Source organism: Amphibalanus amphitrite, unplaced genomic scaffold, assembly GCF_019059575.1.
Source record: "Amphibalanus amphitrite isolate SeventyFive unplaced genomic scaffold, NRLGWU_Aamphi_draft 000386F_arrow, whole genome shotgun sequence".
NCBI lineage: Eukaryota > Metazoa > Arthropoda > Thecostraca > Balanomorpha > Balanidae > Amphibalanus > Amphibalanus amphitrite.
In genome coordinates, this window is record NW_024881880.1 from 475,555 (window position 1) to 501,200 (window position 25,646).

The window sequence follows — 25,646 nt, forward strand, 5'->3', positions numbered from 1 at the left end:
TGTGGTTCTATGCATAGCGTGTATTACTAAAACAACATTTTCAGATAGTGCCACCGACCTCAAAATGTGACAATGTCTAAACTACCTAAAAGTCGACGCCAGAGCGAGATGTAATCGATTCTAACCAGCGTTACGACCGAGGAAGCCCGCTAGCGACGATCTAAGTGAATACAGGCCGCTATAACCACCTCATCGTACGCCAGCTCTGACGTTAATCCCAACACCAACATCAAACATGACCTGAAGCACGGTCGTGAACGAGCAAAGTCGACGTAAACAGGGAACGGCGTATCTAGCGCCATCTAGCACTATCGACCTTAGCTTAACGACTTGCCAATAGATGTCGCGCAGGTTCTCAGCAGACTGCACCGAGCCTCGGGAGGGCGAGCGGTGTAGCTCGAGCACCTCTGAGTGCTGCTGTATCGACTGAGGGCTAGTCGAAGAGGTAGACCTGGTCGAAGACGGAGTCGGTGTCCCCAGAGTACACCGGGGAGTACTGGTAGATTAGGTCAGCCTTCTCCTGCTCCACGCTCTGGTAACGGTGTGTGTTCTTGCGAACTGAAAACGGCGGAGAGCGATGTTGAGAGCGGACGCTGTCTCAAGGATATGGGACATTGTATGAAATGATAGACCGAAACCACATGTTTATCAAAGAAATGTGAAACATTCGCCATGAAGAACGAACATACATAAAGGAACGGAAGCGATAAGCAATGCGTAATTAATTAATCTAAATACGCTAAATATACCTACCTAAATATTTTTTTTTTAGCTTAAGCGCAACTACCTACCCTCGTCGATGAAGAAGTTGGCCAGGTATTGGGACGCCTGAATGGCCTCCTTCCAGTGCGGGATGGCGTCTATGTTATCCTTTTCTCCCCACTCGAAGATGTTCTTCTCCGGATGGAACTGGACACCGTAGATGGGGCGACTGCAATGAGGGGTGAGGCAATATCAGAAACTGAGCTTACCTATCTACTTGTGTGGTTTGCAGAGATGAACGCATTGGTAATGCCAGATGTTGACATCTATAGGTAAGATGTTGTTGAGCCACCCCACTCCTCTCTCTCTCTCTCTCTCTCTCTCTCTCTCTCTCTCTCTCTCTCTCTCTCTCTCTCTCTCTCTCTCTCTCTCTCTCTCTCTCTCTCTCTCTCTCTCTCTCTCTCTCTCTCTCTCTCTCTCTCTCTCTCCCTCTCCCTTTCCCTCTCCCCCTCTCCCTTTCCCTCTCCCCTCCCTCCCTCCCTCCCTCCTTCCCTCTCTCCTCTCTCTCTCCCTCTCCCGCCCCCGCCGCGTTAGCTCACGTCCTGTGCTCGAAGGCGCTGACGAACTCCTGCCCGTTCCAGTCGCGGTTGGTGGCGATCAGTCGGTAGTCGGACGCCAGCGAGCTCCGATATGTCTCCGGCGACACGCAGTACTTGTGGAAGTTGACGGTGACGTTCTGTGTGGAGAAGATGTCCAGCAACTGCTGACTGGCTCCGGAGAACATGCGGCTACTGGTGCCGTCTGTAGAAGTGATGGAGTCGGGACGGGTGGACAGAGTTCAATGTAAAGGGTTGGCTGGGTATTAGAGCAATGATCTCTAAAAGCAGCGAAATGTGAAGGACAATGTTTAATAGCGGTTTACGATGTTAGTACCAAATCAAGTCAAAGTTTCATATAACAGCATATATGCTGTTACTCTACGCCATAATACATAATTCGCAAATGCAACTGTAAATATATCAAACTGAGCAGTGGCACATGTCGGAGTTCGGACCCCACTACCCCGTAACGTTAAGGACTGTCGCTCGGCACAGTACATAGTGACGGTTTATTTGAGCCAGCCGTTACGGTGTCTGTGACAGATGCGTGACACCCCAGTCCCCGCCCTCCGCTGAACCGAGGAGCGAAACCGTCACGGTAGGATTATACGGTACAAACGCTCCGGTTGTGTAAATAGAGCAGCAAATGGGTCTTAAGGCCAGTTATCGGCTGGTCTGGTGCTAAGAGGGGTTTATGCTTCATGTCGCATTTTTGCTAACAATAGTGGAGGGTTGGATTCATACCTCCATGTCTTGCTTAGTTTCACGCATGAGACTAATCGCTGATTATGAGCTATTTGTAAGTGCATGGACAAACTGTGCAATATGGGAAAAGGAAAGAACAAAAACATAGGGCATGCGCATCATTTTGAACATTGGCCTGGGCTGACAACGCCGTCAAACGGTGCGGGATTTACGCTAACCGGGAGTGAAGTCGAGGGGCAGCGCCTGGTTGCTGGACGAACAGTCGGCCAGGTGCCGTCCGTCCAGCTCCAGATAGGTGAGCAGCTCGAACCCCAGACAGGTGCCCCAGATCGGGAACACGTCCTGCAGACGGACACGGGAGCAGTGAGCTGAGCTGACAGTTGGATAAAATGAGCAAAGGAAATACGAACACTAGACATTAGGGATGACCGAGATTTTCGAATTTGCAATTTCGGTTCGGCTCACCTTTTTCCGATGTAAAATTGAATTTTAGGGTGGGATGTCCTCTTGCAATTTTTTGATAAAAACACTCCTTTCGTAGTAAATTTGCACATTTGTATTTAACCCTCGCCGGACCTATTGGTTTTCTATACGCGCCCCGGCCGAAAATGAGAGGTTGGTACAACCCCCCTCGCCGTTTCGCCCCTAATTGAGCTAGAGCCTTGGGGAAAGAACGAGCGTGTACGCTGGTACGAGACGCAGCGATTGGTACCCGATTTTAAGGCCTGAGATTATCTGGTGACCTCTGAGGTCAGGTCAAGTGGCGCAAGACCGGTTCGGGTTTTGGTGAATAACTTCGCTCAAAATGGTCGCAGAGCCGCGATTTTGTCAGCATCGTGTTTTGCTATATCAGGCGCGTCGAATGGTATACTTTTTGTTCGGGTGAGAGTAAGTTAGGGTGTTGACCTCAGGTCAAGGTCAGGTCAGGTCCCCTCAGGTCACGACCTTGATCAAAAGAGGTTATGTTGCATATCATTCGATTCGGCAGGTCTTCCTGAGTCCATTCGTGACTTTTGCGACTCGCTTACTCAATTTGATCGGGAGTTATTGACGAAAAACTCATATACCTTAAGCCTATTTGATACTCTTTATTTGGCTCATCACAAAACAGGATGGAATGACGGCAGGTGGTGATATTACGCAGTTTGTTCAGCATTTGCATAACCTTTTCCTCTCAGTTTGTTTCGCCCGTTCTACAGCAACTTCTTCGACTCTTCTCCAAAGCTTCTCCACTTTCACCGTGAGACTCTTCCCCTAGATGATCACTGGACTGCAGGGCTGAATCTTGCATTGTATTTCAGTCACTGCGCTAGGATAAGAGGAACCAGCTCCTTCACGATGTCTCTCACATCGATTTTCTTTCTCGCTCTTTCTTTTTCGATCATCAGCTGTTCCTGAATCAAAACTTCTCTTTGCAAAACAGCTCTTACGGCTGGTACCTAACTACTTCATTCTGGATGCCGCCAGATGCCTTCCTGATGGTTCGTTTGGCCTAAGCATCCATCTACGTCTAGCTTTGGGCTATCTGCTTGAATTATGGGCCCCGATGGAATATAAAAAGGCATCAGAAATCGCGGAACTCTATCACTGGACTCGGATGAATGGAAACCGCCAAATCGCTAAACCTACTGATCCCATTGACATGTTTAATGTTTAATTGTTCAGCTATATTCCTTCAGTGCACTTCGATGGTGATTGTTTGGTAGACAATGGCAAACAAATTTGAATAAAATTGATTTAAATGATTTGTATCAGCTGAGAAGTCAATTGCATATTTTGATAGAGTTCTTTCAACAGATTTGGGTACTAACCTTAACACCAGCATTGACATATGCCTTTTCACTACATGTTACCTACTAGTAGGAAAAATTATTCAAGAGCATAGTTATTAGCTTGCATCCAACGAATTGATATCGTTTATGTGTAGGTACAGTCCACAGCAGAAGTAATGTGGGGTTTCAGTCATGGGTATGTTCTGCTTCTGAAGCTTAGGAACGATTAGCCAGACTACAATGAAACTTTGAATGTAGCTTATATGTATCGTCACCCTTGCAGCTGCAACTTTTGCTATTGACATCTTCTTTTCGATCAGTCCGCATTAAACAATCGTCAGTCAAAGCCAACCGTTGAGATTGGTAAAACCCTACATTACTTTAGCGGTGGGCTGTACCTGTCAGGGGGGCGACACGGCTATTCGCGCAATGTATTAATTTATGGGCCGCGCGGGGCCTCGCGATGACGCGGCTGGAGGCAACTGCTCAGCGCGCTATGGATACTTCTGGCGGGGCGGGGCGCTGAACGGTGTGCAATGAATGGGTTATGGTCGGGCCGACAGAGATGAGGTATTGAATTTGAATTGACATCAGCAATCGGGTGGGGAAGGAGAACGTTCCTAATCGAGCTTGGGTTGGGGAAAGCCGAAAATATCGCGATCGGCTCATAGCTCAAACAGGGCCGGGTGCCGTACCATGTGTTGTATACATATTTAGGCGGGCAGACAGAGATGAGTTATTGGATTTAAATTCACCTTACCATCGGTTTCTGGTGGGGTTTGAAAATGGTTTTAGTCAAGCTCGGAGTGGGGCAACCCACTGGCGGATCCAGGGGAAGGCATTTGGGGCAAATGTCTTCCCCCACATTGGCAGCGCCCGAAATCGCTTTTCGAGAATAAAGAAAACTTCACAACTTTTCTGAGGAAATGTTGGTTAATCACACTGCACAGCAGTGCGCAAGGAATCGAAATCAGAGTTTTTTTAAATTAATTCCGAGAAACCTTTTTGGGGTAAGCCCCCGCAGTGTCCAAGACCGCTTCCTGGATCCGCCAGTTGTGAATAAGTCACGGTCGATACCGAGCTTCGGCGGGACCAGGCGCTGTATACGTTGTTCTTTCAATGAAGAGGTGGACAGACACCTAGCCCCACATCCTACTGCTATGCCCGTGCTTCTGTGGGTGAAGCACTAAAGCATCACGGAATCCCACAGGACCTGCGAGTCGACGAAGTGGGCCGCTTTGGCCGCCGGGTACTGCAGCTCCCTGGAGTTGCCTGGGACCGATGGCAAAACAACAGCTCCGGCGGTGCCCCTATGGGCCGTAGTAATTAGCGAATTCCTGTAATGTAGAGATCATATCCTCAATAATCTCCATTACCATTTTATATTCCTAAACAGTATGACAGAACAATTATGCTTGCCTACGTTCAGGCATTACCTCTGATGGTCATACGTCCAGTACAACATGTGTTGTCTGTCAAACAACAATCGACGACGGGATCTCTTCTCATTATCTCTTAAGCCATCGGTTGTCAATTCACCCACCCCGTTTCCCTAAAAATAGACGGTCAGATTCGGCCTGGGTCCTTACGACCCCTCTAGATTCGCCAGAGACGGGATCGGATCGCCGTTATTGCACCCGTCTTAGTGTCTTTAATACTATGACAGCTTCGACCACGGACTTCGGACGGGGTGATCGTTCCACGAATGTACGAACCATCCAGGCCTAGAGTGCATCGAGGTTTAAAAGAATGCAGTCTGTAGATCAATAAACATAACAATGGTGGTATACAACCACATTAAAATATCTCCCCGGCTCCCGCAACGTTCCAACGCCCCTCCGTTATGCATTCGCCTTGTGTGTCCGCCGAGCCGGCTTGCCTCCAATGACGTCATCGGCCGGCCGGCGGCGTTCAAGGTCAAACGGCTGGTGTCCTTACCTGGAGTTCTATAGCCTTGGTACCTGTAACGATATGTGTGAACAACCAATCAGTGCCGTTGTATTGTTCCTGCCGAGGGAGAGGCTTTAGCCGCCAATGGCTCTGGCAGGATTCAGCAATTCTGGAAGAACCTTCTGAGGCCTGTTTCACTAACAAATAAAGTGTGTAATTACAAAGAAAAAACTTGAGTTTAAAAGAAATAATTACCAACATTTGAAATTTGGATTTCACGAAACCTTCGGGCATGAATTTTGAGTTTAAAATTTGCAAACTTTTTTACAAGAAAAAGTTTGCTAGAAAACACGGGAATCGCAAACTTTCTGTTTCACGAAGACCAGAAACTTGAAAGAAAACATCGTAATTACAAACCTGAAATTCCAGTGGTCCTGACGTTCGGAATTTTGATACTTTTTGTGCAATGATGCAAAGCAATCAATTATTTAAAACTGTCGTACTGGCGCTGTGGGTAGCGCGTGGCTGGACGGACGGTCTGTGACAATCTATTGATCTGTGGCTGATCTATTAGAGTGTCCGTCCGAGAGCCGTACGACGGCTGACAGAGCCTGGAGGTCGCGAACTGGTGTGGTAACCGTTACGCCCGCCTGGGACGCCCGAGTCGGTACGGCACTTGCGGTGTCGTAACCGGATCGGCGGGAACCAGCAGAACGCTGTTGGACCGGCGGTGAAAGTCGGAACCGAGCACTCGCCCACCAGTGGGGCGTCTGGTCGAGCAGGTCTACCCGCTAAGGCAGCCTGAGCACGAACCAGTGGCAGGGTCCGATCAATGACCGTGGTCCGACCAGGGTGTCAGCGCAAGGGCCAGTCAGAGGCGTCTTTAAGGGCGCAGAAGCCCACCTCGGTCGACTGTGGCCGGTGCAACCTAGTCAGGTCGTTTGTGTGAATCTCCGTGTTCTTCCTTCGCCTCAGAGTAGCCGCTCTTCTCCAAATGCCCGAGCCGTTTTCTATGTGTATTTGTCTTGTAGCGAACAGCAGAGTCGAGACACGAATTGACAACGTCGCCGAAAGCCGCGGTCATATGCTGGCCGTCCCTAGTACTACCAATATGCCCGCAGGCGCGGCGAGAGACAAGCTCAACGTATGAGTCACCGTCCGGCTGCCGGGAGAGCCCCTACCGCGACCTTTGTCCACAGTCATGACGTCACGACAATGGGCTCCTAAACGTACGGGCAGCGGCCGCCTCAGGGGTGCCGCCGTGACCTTTGCACGACACGTTCTATAGCGTATGGCACAGCGGTTACTAGGAAGGTTGAGGCCAGCGGCAGGCCGGTTTACAAATAACAAACATGACGCGCAATTGACAACAGGTAACAGATTGATTAATAAAGCGGTGACAATATAAATGAGAATGACAACATGAAATGACAAATCGCATAGATGATCCCTACAGTACCCCCTCGCCAGACATGTCGCGGACAAAAGTGACATGGCGATATCTTACCGGAGGTCGTATGACGCGGCCGGAGCGGGTCGTCCGTAGTATCGGCCGAGGCTGCAATGGTGCAGCGTCAGCCCGAGCGACGGCTGCAGGGCGAGTTGGTGCGTCACCGTAGATCAGAAGCTCCGGGCCGCTGGGCTCATTGCTGAGCGGTGGCGCGGCCGGCGGGCCGCTGGACTGAGTACCGTGCGGCTGCACAGTCGGCAGGTCAGACTGTCGATGACCGGATTCGTCTGGCGTCTCCAGGAAGGCGGCCTTACACCGGTCGATGCTGATGACTTCCTTTTTCTGTCGACGGTCGATGGTGATGGTTTTGGTGGTCCTTTCGGTAACCGGGAACGGTCCGTCGTATGGAGCGTCCAGCGGGTAGCGGTGACAGTCCCTGCGCACGAAGACGTGTGTCGCCGTCTGGAGTGCCGTCGGGACGTACGTGGTGCGCTGGACCGGACGTGGGAGTGTCGGCCGCACCTGAGACATGGCGCGCTTCAGGTCCTGTACGAAGCCGGCCGGTGATGCTGCTGAGGCTTGGCTGCTGATGAAGAACTCGCCGGGAAGCCGCAGTGAGGAGCCGTACACCAGCTCGGCTGACGTCGCATGCAGGTCCGCCTTGATGGTGGAGCGTATGCCCAGGAGCACCAGCGGCAGCACGTCCGTCCATGACGTAGCCTGGTGTGCACGGAGGCTGGCCTTCAGCTGGCGATGCAGGCGTTCCACCATACCGTTGCAGGCCGGGTGGTAGGACGTCGTCCGAGTTCGCTGGCAGCCCAGGAATCGCTGTAGCTCCGACCAGAGGGCCGACTCGAACTGGGCGCCTCGGTCCGTCGTGATGATGGACGGAACGCCGAATCGGGCGATCCAGTGCTCGAGGAAGGCGCGGGCGACCGTGGTGGTGCGGATGTCCGGCAGAGGGATGACTTCTGGCCACCGAGTGAACCGATCGACGCACGTCAGGAGGTACGAGTGCCCTCTTGACGGCGGCATCGGGCCGACGAGGTCCACGTGGACGTGGTCGAAGCGTTGCTGAGGTGGCTGGAAGGTGCCGACGTCAGACTTGGTGTGCCGGCCGATTTTGCAGCGCTGACAGGCGAGGCAGGTTCGGGTCCAGCGGCGCACGTCGCGATCCATACCGGGCCAGACGAACCGCTTAGAGATGAGCTTGACGGTGGCCTCGACGCCAGGGTGCGACAGGTCGTGCAGAGCCTTGGCGAAGGGCCGGCGCAGAGCCACTGGGAGGACCGGCCGAGGCGATCCGGTGGACTCGTCGCAGAGCAGACGGAGCCCATCGCCGACCGGGATGTGGCGCAGGCGCAGTGAGGTGTCTGAGGCCTCGAGGTCTTCCAGCGAGCCGTCTTCGGACTGGGCCTTGGCGATGGCAGCGAAGTCGGCGAGCGGGGGTCGCGGCTGGGCCACCATCGAGACCGTGCGTGACAGCGTGTCGGCGACCACGTTGTCCTTGCCAGGCACATGGCGGATGTCAGACACGAACTGGCCGATGTAGTCCAGGTGGCGGACCTCTCGTGGCGAGTAGCGGTCGGACGAGGAGCCGATGGCCGTTACCAGTGGTCGGTGGTCTGTGAAAATGATTGCTGACCGTCCTTCGATGGCGTGTTTAAAATGCCGGACGGCCAGGTAGATGGCGAGTAGCTCGCGCCCGAACGTGCTGTATTTCTTCTCCGCAGGCTGGAGCGTTTTCGAGAAGAAAGCGAGGGGCTGCCACTCGCCGGCGACGTGCTGCTGGAGGACGGCGCCCACTCCGCAGTCCGAGGCGTCGACGAAGAGGGCGAGCGGCGCGTCCGGGACTTGGTGTGCGAGATGTGTCGCCGTGGCCAGGGCGTCCTTGACGTTCTTGAAACGCTGCCGCGCCGAGTCTGTCCACGTGACAGGCGCTCTCGAGCGTTTTGCCTTGTGGGTGATTAAGGCGTGCAGAGGCTGCAGGAGCTCGGCTGCCTGGGGGATGAAGCGGTGGTAGTAGGCTACCATCCCCAGGAACCTCCGTAGCTGGGACTGAGTGGTCGGTTCCGGGAAGTCTTTGATGGCCTCGACTCGTCCCGGCAGCGGGCGGACGCCGTCGGCGTCTACCGAGTGGCCGAGGAACACCACCTGCTCCTGTCCCAGGACGCACTTGTGCCTGTTGACGACGACGCCGTAGGTGTTGAGGCGCTGAAGCACTTGGTCCAGGAGCTGTAGGTGGTGTTCGGCAGTCGGGCTGGCCAGCAGAATGTCGTCCAGGTAGACGAAGCAGCCCGGTATGCCGCGGAGGACCTCATCCATGAAACGCTGGAAGGTCTGTCCGGCGTTTCTGAGGCCGAACGGCATCCGAACGCATTCGTAGAGGCCGAACGGTGTCGTGATGGCTGTCTTGGGGACGTCGGCAGGTTCCACCGGGATCTGGTGGTAAGCCTTCACCAAGTCAATGGTGCTGAAGACGGTGCACCCATGCAGGTCGGCTGAAAAGTCCCGCAGGTACGGCAGCGGGTAGCGGTCTGGTACGGTGCGGGCGTTCAGCGCTCTGTAGTCGCCGCAAGGACGCCACTCGCCGGGTCTCTTCTTTGGCACCATGTGGAGTGGAGTTGTCCAGCTGCTGCTCGACGGTCGAATGATGCCTTGCTGGAGCATCTTGTTGAACTCAGCACGTGCGATTTGAAGGCGCTCCGGCGGGAGGCGTCGTGGCCGCTGGTACACCGGTGGACCCTTGGTGACGATGTGGTGCGTCACGTTGTGCTTCACCGGTGTTGGTCCAGGTTTTGGTGAGGTCACATCCGGGTACCGGGCGAGGACAGCTGCGAAGCGAGCAGCAGCCTGCTCCCGGACGAGACGCACTCCGATGGAGCACAGCCTTGACCGCTCGGCGCTGGCGCAGACGGTGCCGTCCCGCAGGAGACGCTGGTTGGCAACGTCCACGACGAGGTGATGTGCGGCCAGGAAGTCGGTGCCCAAGATGGGTGTGGTGACGTCAGTGACGAAGAATCGATGTTTCAGGCGGTGCTGCTGACTCAAGGTGACGTCCAGCAGGCAGGTGCCGTGCACCGCGATCGGTGAGCCGTTTGCCGCGACAAGCTGCTGGCCGACAGGAGCAGGGGTCAGTGTGGACCCGTTGGGCAAGCAGCGGCGAGGCAGCACGCTGACCTGCGCCCCGGTGTCGACTAGAAATTGCCGGTCCGTCTCCGTGTCCCTCACGAAGAGGAGTGGCGCGGCAGGAGGGGCGCCCGTGCTTTGCGCCATCAGCACGGGGCGCCTCAGTTTTCCGAGGCGATCCAGGAGCACGGCAACTTGCATCGGCGCGCTTGGGCGCCGAATCGCTGGTGGTACCAACACAGCGTGTCGTCGTGCGGCGGCGTTGAAGGACGAGCCGGTGACGGGCGGCGTGACTGGCGAGACGCCTGGCGCGGCCGGGAACGGCTGCGGTCGCGTCGCACGGCGTCCTCGAGTCGTCGGTTGCTGGCCTCCAAGCGCTCCATCTTAGCGACCAGGGAGGCGATGACGGTGTCCAGCGCAGGGGTTGCAGCTGGCGCTGGGGCTGTCACTGCAGCAGCGATGGGCGGTGCCGGCTGTGTGTACGGCTGTGCCGCGATCGCTGATAGCCGTGGGTCGGGTCCGCTAGCTTCCAGGTACCGGTCGGCCGCTTCTGCCAGTGCGTCAAGCGTGCTGTCGGCTGGCAGGAGGGCGAGAGCAGCACGGACGGGTTGCGGTAGCCGTTGTTGAAACAGGGTACGGAAGAGCTCTGTATCAACCGGGGCGTCCCCGGCTGCGGCTAGCTCGTTGCGCATTGAGCGCAACAGCGCCGTCGGCTTCTGATCGCCGAGCTGCTGGCGGCCGAGCAGGGCTTGTAGTCGGTCGGCGCGTGACTGTGCCAGGCGGGCTTGGAGCGCCGCACACAGCACGTCAAAAGACCGAGATGACCGGATGACGTCCTTGACCTGGACGGCGATGTTGGCGGGGAGGTTTGCGACGAGGAGCTTAAATCTCAGCTCGTCGGAGTCGACCCCGCTGACGTCGAAAGCGCACTGCACCTGCAGTAGCCACAGGTCGGGCTCTTCCGGAGAGTATGGTGGTAGCCGGAAGCTAGCCATGGGCCGATGAGTTGACTCAGAGGCTGAAGCTGGAACGCTGGCCGAGTCTTGAGCTGCGGCGCCGGACTGTGCGCTGTCCGCGGGCATGACGAGAGGCTAAGGTCGAACAACGGAGATCACGTCGGGGTCACCAATTGTCGTACTGGCGCTGTGGGTAGCGCGTGGCTGGACGGACGGTCTGTGACAATCTATTGATCTGTGGCTGATCTATTAGAGTGTCCGTCCGAGAGCCGTACGACGGCTGACAGAGCCTGGAGGTCGCGAACTGGTGTGGTAACCGTTACGCCCGCCTGGGACGCCCGAGTCGGTACGGCACTTGCGGTGTCGTAACCGGATCGGCGGGAACCAGCAGAACGCTGTTGGACCGGCGGTGAAAGTCGGAACCGAGCACTCGCCCACCAGTGGGGCGTCTGGTCGAGCAGGTCTACCCGCTAAGGCAGCCTGAGCACGAACCAGTGGCAGGGTCCGATCAATGACCGTGGTCCGACCAGGGTGTCAGCGCAAGGGCCAGTCAGAGGCGTCTTTAAGGGCGCAGAAGCCCACCTCGGTCGACTGTGGCCGGTGCAACCTAGTCAGGTCGTTTGTGTGAATCTCCGTGTTCTTCCTTCGCCTCAGAGTAGCCGCTCTTCTCCAAATGCCCGAGCCGTTTTCTATGTGTATTTGTCTTGTAGCGAACAGCAGAGTCGAGACACGAATTGACAACGTCGCCGAAAGCCGCGGTCATATGCTGGCCGTCCCTAGTACTACCAATATGCCCGCAGGCGCGGCGAGAGACAAGCTCAACGTATGAGTCACCGTCCGGCTGCCGGGAGAGCCCCTACCGCGACCTTTGTCCACAGTCATGACGTCACGACAATGGGCTCCTAAACGTACGGGCAGCGGCCGCCTCAGGGGTGCCGCCGTGACCTTTGCACGACACGTTCTATAGCGTATGGCACAGCGGTTACTAGGAAGGTTGAGGCCAGCGGCAGGCCGGTTTACAAATAACAAACATGACGCGCAATTGACAACAGGTAACAGATTGATTAATAAAGCGGTGACAATATAAATGAGAATGACAACATGAAATGACAAATCGCATAGATGATCCCTACAAAACAAATATGATATGCTGAGTCATTATATGCTCTTTTTCACTTAGCACATTCCCTACGAACCAGCTACGAGCAATAAATAAATATCGTCATGTTTTGTCATTCGCGCGCCATAATTGCATTCAACAGTCTTCTGCTGTCAAATGTTTTACGTGTTATTTTCTTTCAATAATAAGATATTGTGAACTATCATTTATACCACTCAGAAACAGCATCATTATTTTTAATTTATTCCTGCAATTTCTGACATGAAAACTAGACATGGTTTGATAAAAAGAAGCAATATCTGTAACATGTTAAAGTTCTTGATTAAAAACAATTTTATTGTTTACAAGTTTATTTACCAACTCTTTTTATCGGAGGTGCCGCTGGTGATGAAGTTTAGTGAAACCCGATTTTACATAGTTTGCAAAAATACTTATGAATTGTAAAGTTCAAACACTTGTAATCGCAAGTTTTTAGTGAAACAGGCCTCTGTTCAAAATTCTAAAAATTACCAAAAGTTACCAAAAACACTTGAATATATTTCGGAGGCGTTCCTTCATCGGTTCAAGTGATAAACATTTATATCAAGTTTACATTTATTATTCAAGTGTTTTTGGTAACTTTTGGTAATTTTTAGAATTTTGAACAGGCCTGTTTCACTAAAAACTTGCGATTACAAGTGTTTGAACTTTACAATTCATAAGTATTTTTGCAAACTATGTAAAATCGGGTTTCACTAAACTTCATCACCAGCGACACCTCCGATAAAAAGAGTTGGTAAATAAACTTGTAAACAATAAAATTGTTTTTAATCAAGAACTTTAACATGTTACAGATATTGCTTCTTTTTATCAAACTATGTCTAGTTTTCATGTCAGAAATTACAGGAATAAATTAAAAATAATGATGCTGTTTCTGAGTGGTATAAATGATAGTTCACAATATCTTATTATTGAATGAAAATAACACGTAAAACATTTGACAGCAGAAGACTGTTGAATGCAATTATGGCGCGCGAATGACAAAACATGACGATATTTATTTATTGCTCGTAGCTGGTTCGTAGGGAATGTGCTAAGTGAAAAAGAGCATATAATGACTCAGCATATCATATTTGTTTTAAATAATTGATTGCTTTGCATCATTGCACAAAAAGTATCAAAATTCCAAACGTCAGGACCACTGGAATTTCAGGTTTGTAATTACGATGTTTTCTTTCAAGTTTCTGGTCTTCGTGAAACAGAAAGTTTGCGATTCCCGTGTTTTCTAGCAAACTTTTTCTTGTAAAAAAGTTTGCAAATTTTAAACTCAAAATTCATGCCCGAAGGTTTCGTGAAATCCAAATTTCAAATGTTGGTAATTATTTCTTTTAAACTCAAGTTTTTTCTTTGTAATTACACACTTTATTTGTTAGTGAAACAGGCCTGAAGGTTATTCCATTAAATATATTACATATAATGCTGTTCACCAGAGTGCTTCGTCATTTGATTGCAATTCTGGAAGAGTTTAAATTGATCTGAAGAGCAGCTTCACCTGCTTCGTAGGTTTTTGCAGCCACCGGTATTTCATCCAATCTGATTCTTTGGACTCGTACGCCGTATGATGAGGTTTCGAAGCAAAAGACCATTCATCGATAAGAAAGAGGAGGTACGGAAATGATGTTGCAAATATACCACCGACATCTGGAAACAGTTCCCATAAAACTGCATTTTTACTACGGAAGACGTATCCTGATCAATTTTTGTCTCATGTAAGACCATATCTAAAATTAAATTTTACATAGGAAAAATAGTAAGCCGAAGCCGAAATATGAAATTCGTCCGATTCGAAGTAATCTCGGTCAGCCCTACTAGACATGGCAAAGCTTCAGTTTTATAACTACAGCCGTTTATGTAAACCATTCAATGCCAGATTAAATAGTTTCAGAATCATTTTCCACGGCTTGAAACAGATGACCAGCTCAGGGATTCATGAACTAAAGGGGCTAAAGGCTAAAGGGGTAATTGGGCTAAAGGCACCGAAAGTCATCCGATGTCCCTGCTGCGACTCCCCCGTTTTTCCACCGTCCCTAAGCTGTCAGGAACTCTTATAGCAGCCACTGCTCGGTGTTGTAACTCACGTCGGGCTGGGCGGCCGCCATATCCCAGAGCACCTTGGCGGCCCGGTAGTATCCGCTGTCGCCCAGCTTGGCCGAGCCGCCCGGGAAGACGAGCCCGTTCAGGTTGTGGAACAGCTCCTGGTAGTACTCGTCCGGCTGGTTGATCCTGTGAACGGCAGTGGTGAGGATTGCACTGATTAACGACTCACGAAAGAAATTTAAAAACACAATGCTTTCGGCGATAACTGAATGAAAGCCATTGGTTTGCGCTTGGGCCTGTCTCATCCAGTGAATTTTAACTACGTATCTGAAAAAAGGTTATACAAAAACTTACAACTGCTTAGCGACTAATTGATTGATTGATGATCACACGCATTTAGCGTATTACCGCATACACTGCGCATTGCGCAATGTAACCGTTTTCTTACAGAATGGGCACCACTCGGGCGCCGGCCGACTGCCAGTACTTGACGTAGGAGGCGGCGATGTAGCTGGTGTGGTTACCAAAGGCACGCTGCAGGCTGCCGGGCAGCTCCTGTGACACGATACCTGCACAGTGACAGGTCACCGGGTCAGGTTACACAGGTTACCGACTGACGACCATGCAGCGACGCAAAAACAACGCTATTGTTTGGATGAAATGGCGATCACTTATTTTATTAAAGGGACCCTCCCACCTTCAAAAAAGTTAACAAATTGGCATGAAAGTGATGTCGCTCGGTTCAGAAAGAGCGAAAACGAGTATCTACCAAATTTCATCGAAAAATATTCACCGGTTTTCAAGATATTTACTTTTACTTTTGTTTGCTTTTTGGGATCTCCGCTGTTCCTAGCGACTTTATTTGAAAGTGCGGCATTTGTTGCGCGCAAAGCAGCATATACCACCACGTGCTACCAAACGTTTTAGTAAAAGATTTAAAAATCGTTAGATATCTGCGCTGACGTCACACATTCAGAGGGGTATTCCTATGCATTAGCCCCTCTGAATCAAAATGCTGCAATTTTGAAATTCAATATTTCCGATTTAAGGCATTTCTCGATGTTGTGAGTGCCGAAACCGGTAATTGTGAGCCAGGGACCCCATTTTGGCTATCTCAACTCAAATCTAATGTTAAGGTGGGAGGGTCCCTTTAAGATTTAGATAAGCGACGATGCAACGAGGAGTCGTATGATACTTTATCACACTGTTTTGAGCTGTAGAAGGATGGCCTTACGCTTCGAACGTTATGTCTATTTCACCTGTTATGGCACATGCAGCTTTTAAAGTCAGCCGACGCTGAAAGTTTAAGTGTGATCCATGTGACATCGCTACATAAAGTTGTAGGTACGTATTTAGGCTATTGTCAAGAAATACAGAAGAGGGTGTTCCAAAAACATCAAAATAGTATTATTGAGTACCAAATGCGTAAGTGTTGCATACATATCAAAATGTTTCTTCATGGCTCCGAGTGGAAGAAAAGCATATCTTTTCCAAATGGGTTCCTGAAAAAACCGAGCGACGAAAGAGCGAGTTTTTTGGAACACCCGAGGAAAAGATATCCGATCTTCCACGAGTGAGCCATGAGAAATCCTATATCTTTCTATAGGATTCGTCATCTCATCTCAGAGGGATGCAAAGATAGCAAATTCTTATCTTTGCATCTCAGAGGACTGCGAGATAGAAATATCCATGCATTGTAGATTCAATGGCAAATAAACCTCTATTAGAAAGATATAGAGTGGAATGGGCCACCAATGCGGTGAGCGACAGCCTCGGACTGATAATGTGCCATTTCCGGATCCGTATTGTCACTATATCACGACTTGAATACCTAATGGTATATTTCCGTGCTTCCATAATTGGAGAACGCTGTGTAACGGCTTTTAGCGTGTAACCGAAACCGTATGCGTGACGGGCGATTGTTTCCATGGAGCGCCAAAGTTCAGGGACATGGGGTGCTTCAAACGGTCCCAACTCCCAAGCACCGAACGTCTATCGAAATCATGTATTTATTTGACATTTGACTTTAATAGGGCAACGCGGCAAATGAAATGACTTGCAATGTATGAACTACTCAACCATGATATAATTATCTCAGTCCCCGTAGCTCAGCGTACCGATGATGGGTCGATCGTTGAGGGTGGTGACCTTGTAGGCGGGTCCGATGTCCTCTGCTGAGATGTCAGCCGGCCGGACAGCTTGTTTGGGCAGACCGGCGCCGCCATGGCTGAGTGTCAGCAGCAGAAGCGGCGCCAGCAGAGGTGCAAAGTCGCCGCGCAACTGGAACACATCGAACGGGGTCAATAGCAACAGCGGCGCCAGGAGAGGTGAGAAGTGCAAAGTCGAGGCCAAACTCGAACGGATCGAATGTGGTCAGCATTTGCGACAGTGGAAAGCTCATATAATTGGCATAGGTGATGTTAAAAAGAAAAACATATCTCCCTCACCCGAGGGGAGAAAGATGTAAACATTCACAGGTGATCCACTGAGATTGTGACACGCCAATGCCTTAGCAGGCATCTACCTGACGTCGACGGTCGGAGACCACTGGTACTGGACGGCAGCTGAGACAAATTAGTGTCCAGCAAACAAGAGCAATAATTGAAAATTCGCAAATACCATGAGCGTTCGGCCAAAAACAGGAACAGCTGGAAAGACCATGGCGGACACTACAGGTCTACCAATACCCATGATGCATAGATAACATGATTCATGTTATCTCTGCATGATGATACCTATCCTGATTACAGCCAAACTAAGTTATAAGTCGCCCACACCGGACATACGACCCCCTCCCCCAGCGGAACAAAGGTACAAACGTGTGCGACTGTGCGTCCAGAGAGACGGGCATTCCACCGGAAGAAATGCGGGTCAATGGAGTGGCGATTACCGAAGTGCCGATGACGCTGCCGACCCCCTGCAAAGCAGAAAAGCCAGCACAAGAGGAGCGTCCCGGAAACAAAGGTGAAAGGTGTTCGATAGATGGCCAGAAGTTGGCAAACATCATAACCACTGCACTCGGCCAAATGACAACCAGCTGCGGAGAAAGGACCGACGCCACTCATGAGTCACCACTTACCATACACAGAGCAAGGATGCTCGGTATATCACGCAGGCTGCAGACCCAATAAAGGACAAAGATGAAACACCCCTGTGGAACGGCAAGCCGACACCGGCGATTTATCAAGTCATCGGCATCATACAGCTGCGCAGGCAAAAAGGATTGCGATTCCGGGTATAAAAGGAGACATGGAGTCATTGGAGAGACACCGAGGGCCCGGAGTCTTTAGTGCACGGAGCTCATCGAGTGCGCGGAGTATCCAGTACAAGTGCTCACCTTCTCCGTCGTCAGCTGGGATGGTTCCCCCCGGAGCCGCTCCTCGACTCCCCCCGACGGCGGGGAAGTCCCCGCGCACTGTTCCCCGTCTATATCGGTGCGCTGGGGCTCCCACGTCACGGTGGACGCGTCTGTGTCGGGAGAAGCCGGGCCCTCCGGGACGGGACTCGGCCAGCGAGACAATGCCACTGGAGGAGAGTCGGAAGGGTGGCTATCCATGCTGCGGCAACGCTAGAACGAGACTGTAACTCGTACTAGCGACATCGGTGGCCAAACAGTTGCAGCGTACCACGCGGCTGATAAGGTGCCCGCCAATCGCGCCCCAGCGGCGGATCTTATCATTGAAATCATGGGCGACGAGGTGTGCAGACTTTAAGAGGGATGCTTAAAGAGGTATCTAAAGAACCCTTTTTCAGCCTTGACGTAACAAAAGTCATGGCCACTCCGCACTCGTCAGCCAACCGCCCCAACTCGTCTGTGAGAATCGTCAGCCGATCGGCCCAGCTCGTCTGAGCGGTCTGAGAAGTATACACGCCGCTGGGACGGGAGATTCCTTGGGGAATTCCCAGTCAGCGCTGGGCGAGAGGCCTGAAACCGCTCGTCCTGGCAGAACAAGCTCTTCTGGCAGACACCATCAAGCGCCAGGAGCTGAAGCGGCAGGCGGAGGCGGCCATCGAGCCGCTCCTGCAAATATTAAAGGAGGAGCGAAGCTATTGGGCGTGCCAGGCGGCGCGGGAAGCGTGGAATCGTCTGCGACTGGACCCAGTGGACGACCCGCCCCTGGCGGAGGAGGCTCCCCTCCGTCTTCATCCTAGTCAGCTCCGGCTGCGGCGGAGGGGAGGGAGGACACTGACCGATCTCATGGCCTTTCTGGGCGACCAGTGCCAGTGTGAGTGTCTGTGTGCAATGTATGAATGATTGTCCGACTGCACATAATATGTTTATGGTGACAGAGATTGATTTGCTTAACTGCGCGTCTAATCCATAAGAAATGTGTGCGTGCCGCGTGGAGGGTCTCCTGGAATTTCCGACTGTTTCGAGAAACTCCAGTGATGAATGAGAGAAAGCAGTGCACAATGGACTTCCTTGGACAACGAAATTCCCCGGCATCTCTGGCGAGGTCGACGCAGGCGGCAGAGCTCGAAATAACTTTTCGAAGTGAGAGATATTAGCCGTTTTCACGACGGCCATCTGGTACACATATGGTGCCATTTGGTACAGATTAGGTGCACATTTAGTCAAATTAGGTTCAGCGTATCTTTTAGTAGCTATCAGATAGGGTTGCACTAATTGGTTATATGCCTGCTTTATCATATTATCAGAGAGTATCATCGATTAAAACCCTGAAATAACTTTATAAAATGAAGATATTTGCTGTAAAAGAGATTAGGTGCAGATTTGGTCAAATTACGTGCATTCGCCGGATAGCCCGTCGTGAAAACGGCCATTGTGCGGTTAGAACGTCAAGACGTTTAAGCTATGTAGCGTTACGTGATACAAGCGATTCAGCAATTAAATACGTTTATTCTACGAACGTAACGAAATAACAATATCAATCGGTAAAAAGCATTTTCGCTTCTTGGAAGCAATGACTGTTCAGTGTTCAAGAAGCTCTTTGAATGGTTGGTACTTGGTTATGCCTCCAATCACGAGACAACAGTCGGCAGACGCACGTATTCAAATGCAACGAACTGCAGCGCGAGTGCGGCATTGTCCTTTGCTGCTCACGCAATCTCGTCGCCCAACAAACACGCAACAACGTAGCAACATTAGCATATGTACCGCATGCGCATTCGTAAACGGATCGTAGGCTTAGACGGTCCCCCCCCCCCTACGTCAAGATTTTGGCATTTCCGGACCAGGAATTGCCCTTGACAACGAAACACAGATTGCGAGATATGACTAAGAAACCGTACTGACTGAGACATGACAAGCTTAGTCTAATCGCCGGCCAGTTGGATAGTAATCGTGTCGCCAAAGGCCAGGGATTACATATTTTCCCGGCTGTTCTCACAAATCTTCGTCACCATCTGCGGTTGACCTTCAATGTGACACGAAATGACTTATCACAAAATGAGTTGCCAGGTGCACAATTACGCACACATCCTCACAAACAAAGACATCAGAAGTTTTTTTTCTAACTGACCACAAATAACAAACGTTACGCTGTAAAAAGATAGGTACAGACGCATGTAACTAAAAGAGAAAAACACGCATCACGAGATTACTAATACCAAGATCAAACTACAGCCACGATAAGTTTCTCGACGCATCAGCAGATCGGCGCTCAGACCGCGGAATGTTTGGTTTCGCCGTCCTCGAGAGGGCATGTCTCGAGTGCCGGTGCTCGCCATAAAGCGCCGATCAGATCCCATATATGTACCAGTACACTTGACCGCACAGGGACAGAGTCTTGGCGTCCCTCCGCTCCTGCCGGCCGGTCGGTGCCGCGGTCAAAGCCGGTCGAAACACAAATGCACTCGTTCGAAGTTCCTGTGTGACGTGTATACCTTCACACCACAGCGATTAGGGTGTCCGCCAGAGCACGGTGGGCTCAATCATAACTCATATGTCGTCATGGGCCATGTGGCGTTCGTGGGGCAGCGACACCGCGCCGGAAACTTTTGATTGCTTGGGTGGCATGGGCGCTGCTGCTGGGAAGACAAGGTTCAGTCGCATGACCTCCCTCACACAGCGGTCAAATATCAAACCTTGCCGTCATCCGAACTTCGACCAACAATTCACGTGATTGGCGAGTTTGAGTCTCATAGGTAGAGTTGAAAGCTCCTCAGACGAGTCAAACGACCGCGGTATTTGCGTGACTGTCTGACGTTGGCCATTTTAGGAGCGTCTGCAGCAATCGGCGGCCCTCTCCACCGAAAACCGGCTGCTCGGCCGGACTCCAGCTGCCCATCTTAGCTGCCCCACCCGGCCGGAGATGTAGAGAAGGACGCGGTGATTCCTCACGACTGGTCGCGGCCGAGCAGGTGCAGGGGCGTCAGCGGTCCCTGCGGCGGCATCGGCGCCCGCTCCGCCATAATCTCCATCGGGATCATCTGAGCCATCGACGATCTCGTCCTCGGAGCTCCCGGAGCCACGGGAGCCCTCGGAGCCGCGGGAGGCACGGGAGCCCTCGGCGCCACGGGCTCCGCCGCAGCCCACTGTTGCGGCACAGTCCTGGGGGCCATCGGCGGCAGAACGGGCGCGACTCCGCTGGCGGCGGTGGCGAATAGAGCGCCGCCCTGCGCCTCACATTCCTTGTCCCGGAGCCTCTGCTCCCGCGCGGCGCGGCCCGGCGGCACCGCGTCGGTCGCCAGGTGCGCGTACGGCCCGGGCCCGGACGGCAGACAAATGTCCAGGCCCTTGCACAGAAAGACGATGAAGAACGCGATCACTATCCCGACCACGGGCACCAACACCAGACCCAGCAGATGGTAGTCGGACATGGCGGGCGCTCAGGTACGGTACAAGATACCGCGACGCCCGAGGCCTTGCGCCCTCCTCACAGCCACACCACCCTCGCGCCCCAGACCACTCGACTCTGCCGCGCCTGGACCGGCCCGCGGCGCGCCGCGCCGCCTGTCTGGTATGTGACGTCACCAGACGTGACGTCATATAGCGCCTGGGGTCAGCCGCGCCGGCCCGTGCTGCGAAGGTGAGGAGCCGTGGCGGGCGGGCGCCGCCGCTCTGGGCCTTGCGCATGGTAATGGGAGAGACGCGGGGGAGGTGAGGCGAGAGATAGCCAAGTTGACCCAAATTAAAGGTAGTGTGCCACCTTTGAAAGATTTCCCATTTTATTTTTCCTAGGATAAGAAGCTTCTGTTTTTACCTAATATCGCAAAAAAATCAAAAATGGGCCTGGAATAGTGCCTTTTTCGCCTAAAAGTTTTTCGGTTTTTAGATATGTATAACAACTGTAGTGGGCTCACCTGCAAACAGGCGTCGGGCAACAATCGCGAATGCGGCGCACTTGTGACAATAAGCAAAGGTCATTATAGTGTTACGACCATACGACGTACGGGAATGAGTTATCAGCTGTCTAATCGTAGACAACACAATGTCGAGCCTTAAACTGTAAGCCCGTATTGTATTGTTTCTTTTATTTGGCTGTCGAACATTATTTATGGTTTGAAATATGATTTTATGTAAAATAATTGATATGAAAAAGCCGTCTTATAAGTTATGACCCCATTTCACCACACGCAAGTGGCAGAAATGACAATGATCAGCTGACGCATTTTTCTTGGCCGAAGTCAGAGCGCGCGGCCCGACGCACCACGCGTATTTGGAAATTCCGACCTCGACGAGCATCAGAAGCCACCTAACAGGCGTGTTCGAAACCGCAGGAGATGATGATGAACGGGTTTATCGAAACTTGATTGGATGAGCATATCGGTAATAGCGATTTCAGTGTGTGCATTTATTGTTCATAGTGGTGTGAAATGTGGTTGGGGTACGACCGACAACCCGTCGGGGCGAATTTCGCACTGGGGTACTCAAAATTTGAAGAATTTAAGACGTTTCCATGAGTTTTGAAGGTATGGATAAGTTCTAAAAATCCGGTTCTCCTTATCTGGGCCATTAACTCCATACGGTCCAAGGAAGCTGGCACACTACCTTTAAATGTGTTCTTGCCGTCTGTCTGTCTCTCTTGACCGTCCAGAAACATGACATCACAGGCTTCATAGCTCTGCAAGAAGATCTGTTATTTAGTTCGAAAAGATATTTTAACATAAACCTTGTGGAAATCAAGCGACAAAGCTCCCTTCTGTGCTATCAGTGCCTTCTCTGTTTCTCAAACATCCATCCAAGCTCACACCTCCCATATTCTCGAGCAAAGCCTCCTAGTTCCTACCCTGAACCCACGTCACCGATTGCGCCACGATCCTCAGCTGCACCACCCCATTCTGTCTCTCCGGGGATACCCCTGTCTGACGGTCCCTCGCCGTCACCCCTCAGCCTCCGCGTGGTGACCAGCCGGAGAGGCATGTAGTTGCAATATAGTGGCGCAACGAGCACTCGGAGCAAATGTGACGTATACGGGCAGGGGTTTGGTGAGACGGGAGGGAGTGGAATCATTTACCTCACGACTTGCTGAGAGGTCACGAGTTAGATTATCTTAGGGTCAATACCTATTCTGCAGTTGACGCTTGAGAACGTTAACGGTTTTAAGCTCTAAACACCATTTTTATTGCATTAACATCTTCGAAACGGCTTTTTTCCAGACACGCCTAATTGTGACATATAAGGTTGGTAGATAGAACTTAAAAGTACCTATAAAATACAAATACCGGACCATTTTGTACATACCTATTACATACCTATTGAGGTTTTAGTGACTTCAAAAAGATGGTGTTACATGTCATTTTCACCAGGTCATTTTATAAGTCGGGTTATAATGCAAACATGACACCTGTATAAATCAAAGAACGACGTGGAGTCACATGCAGTGCCCTGCAAAACGGCTACCTATCTCGAATTTTATTATTCTCGGGTTTTCGGCTCCTGAGTTTCAACAAACTGTTCATTTAGAGGAATTTGGAGAATTTTAAAAGAATGAATCATGGATTTACGTAGAAATGTGCATGTTATATGCAGAGTTGATGCTTGCTACGCCGTCCCATCCATGTGTCGCTACCGAGTGCGTCTACGACACATGTCGCACCTGTGCCCGCTGCACTCCCGCTGAGCGACCGGCTGTCACCAAGGGCAAGGTAAGCGCGTGGCCCCCTAAAGCTCTACCTGAGTGCGCCCCTGCCGTGACTGCGGCGCTGACCTTAGACTGCCTCAGGCGGTATACATTGTACCGAGCGCCGGGCGAGCCGCGCGGAGCCCCAGGCTGTGACGTCAGACGGTAGAGGGGCGGAGGAGAGGGGATGTTGGGTGTCTGGTGAGGCGCAGAATGTGAATCGTGGGAAATGGGGCGGGGAAGGGAGAGGGCATGAGATGGGACAGAGTGCAGATGTGGTACAAATGCGCGTCGCCGTGTTACCTTATTTTAGTATTTCTTGTTTGATGTGCTTTTGTTGTCTTCTTGCTTCGTGTGTTTCTGCTGCTACTTATGTGAATTTAACGCGTTTAAGCTCCCCTAGTTACTGATTACCTACTGTTGTTAAGAGTCTACCGAATACTGATAATCGAACTTCGGTGATGCCAACGTCTGGCTCTGCTACAAACAAATGCACACATACCTACCTACCGTTCACGAGAAACGATACAAATGTTGTATACCGTACTGCAAAGTAATACTGGCAACTTAGCGGCTTAAGGTTTGCCGTTTAAATTTTCTCTTGGCCAATTACGCTAATATTTATCCAACATACATGCTTTCCTGCGAACTATTGGACCAATAAGACATCGGCTGCACAACGCTCTCCCGTGCACCTACGCACGGCGAACCTTGGCCCGGCTCACTCGGAAGTATTATGCTAATGACCTCTGTACCATTCTGACCTGTTAGGCAATGACTGTAAAGTTGACATTTATTGATAGCTGGTAGCTCTCTCTCTCTCTCTCTCTCTCTCTCTCTCTCTCTCTCTCTCTCTCTCTCTCTCTCTCTCTCTCTCTCTCTCTCTCTCTCTCTCTCTCTCTCTCTCTCTCTCTCTCTCTCTCTCTCCCTCTCCCTCTCCCTCTCCCTCTCTCTCTCTCGCTCTCTCTCGCTCTCTCTCGCTCTCTCTCTCTCTCTCTCCCCCTCTCCCTCCCCCTCTCTCTCTCTCTGTCTCTCTCGCTGTCTCTCTCTCTTTCTCTCTCTCTCTCTCTCTCTCTCTCTCTCTCTCTCTCTCTCTCTCTCTCTCTCTCTCTCTCTCTCTCTCTCTCTCTCTCTCTCTCTCTCTCATGACTGGCTGAGATCGTCTTAAAAAGCCCTTCTAAGAAGTCGCTCGCGTGGAAATTGTTTCGGGCTACACTACACTAGGGGAACCACCGACCGTCCAGCGGCGAGGTCACAATATATGCTGATAAATTTGTTGTCATGGATACTCCGCACAAGATGCATTGTACACTGATTAACAACTACCAAGAGCAGCTGTGCGAACGGTGCTGCAGTAGATGTCCAGCTCAAGAGCGATGGCCCACAACATAAAACTATGGAAAATACAGAATTGAATTGAGAGATATAGACAATAGGCATAGTTAAGATATTTCGCTTAAAGAGTGTGAGAGTAAAGGATGTATGAAAGTCAATTCTAAAGACGCTTGATTTATAGATAGCAAGTGTATATGATTAATTTGGTAAAAACGTCAACGTGCTACTGCATAGCAAATTATAGATGTATAGTATGTTAGACATAAGGTACAATTTACAAATTATTCGGAGAGGTGTAGGCATCAAATGCCCGGAGGATATAATGAAAATTAATAAATAAAGATAATACTGTAGGCTGGAAGTAAAACCAATTTTTATTCATTTAGTACCTAATTAGATAGTTTTCATAGCGATGTCGAGAGTATCTTACATAGAACATCCCATGCTGCTAGATCAATATATTTTATTTATTTACTTTTTAGTGAGTTGGCTTGACCATTGACCAACGTCCGTCTGCACTACGTCTAAGCACCCCTCTGAAGTAAACAATCTGATACACCAGGCAGTCGCACCGATCTGCGTATAAACCGTGGTTGTACTGCCAGTCTGCATACAAAGGAGAGGGGGAGGGGTGGCTGTGGTCCGTGACTGTAGCCCCGGTCCACTCACCGCACTAGGAGAGGGGGAGGGGCATGGACGCGTCGCCAGTTCACTCACCATTCCGGGGGGAGGGGGAGAGCACGGCCCGTGCTGCGTCGTTAGTCTACTCAGCACTCACCATGGCTGCGGCTGCGCTGCGACGGTGCCGACCGAGAACCACACCACCCGGCTGCCGCGTGAGACGGCACCCGACTGCCTATGTTCGCCGGCCGGCCGAATATCGCTG

General features: G+C 51.3%; 1 protein-coding gene across 2 annotated transcripts; it reads right to left on the bottom strand.

The window, feature by feature from the left end:
• LOC122390201 (gamma-glutamyl hydrolase-like) lies at positions 1-25,646 on the bottom strand. 2 transcript variants are annotated; one of them, XM_043382931.1, is made up of 8 exons: positions 25,539-25,646; positions 16,517-16,679; positions 14,848-14,968; positions 14,441-14,585; positions 2,225-2,348; positions 1,302-1,503; positions 792-931; positions 1-558 (listed from the first exon to the last, which is right to left on the bottom strand). In XM_043382931.1, exons 1-8 carry the CDS (start codon positions 25,539-25,541, stop codon positions 434-436), a joined length of 1,023 nt encoding a protein of 340 aa, XP_043238866.1. In that variant the 5' UTR covers positions 25,542-25,646; the 3' UTR covers positions 1-433. The 2 variants fall into 2 exon arrangements, with proteins under 2 accessions (XP_043238866.1, XP_043238865.1); XM_043382930.1 differs by lacking the exon at positions 25,539-25,646 and adding an exon at positions 17,737-18,421.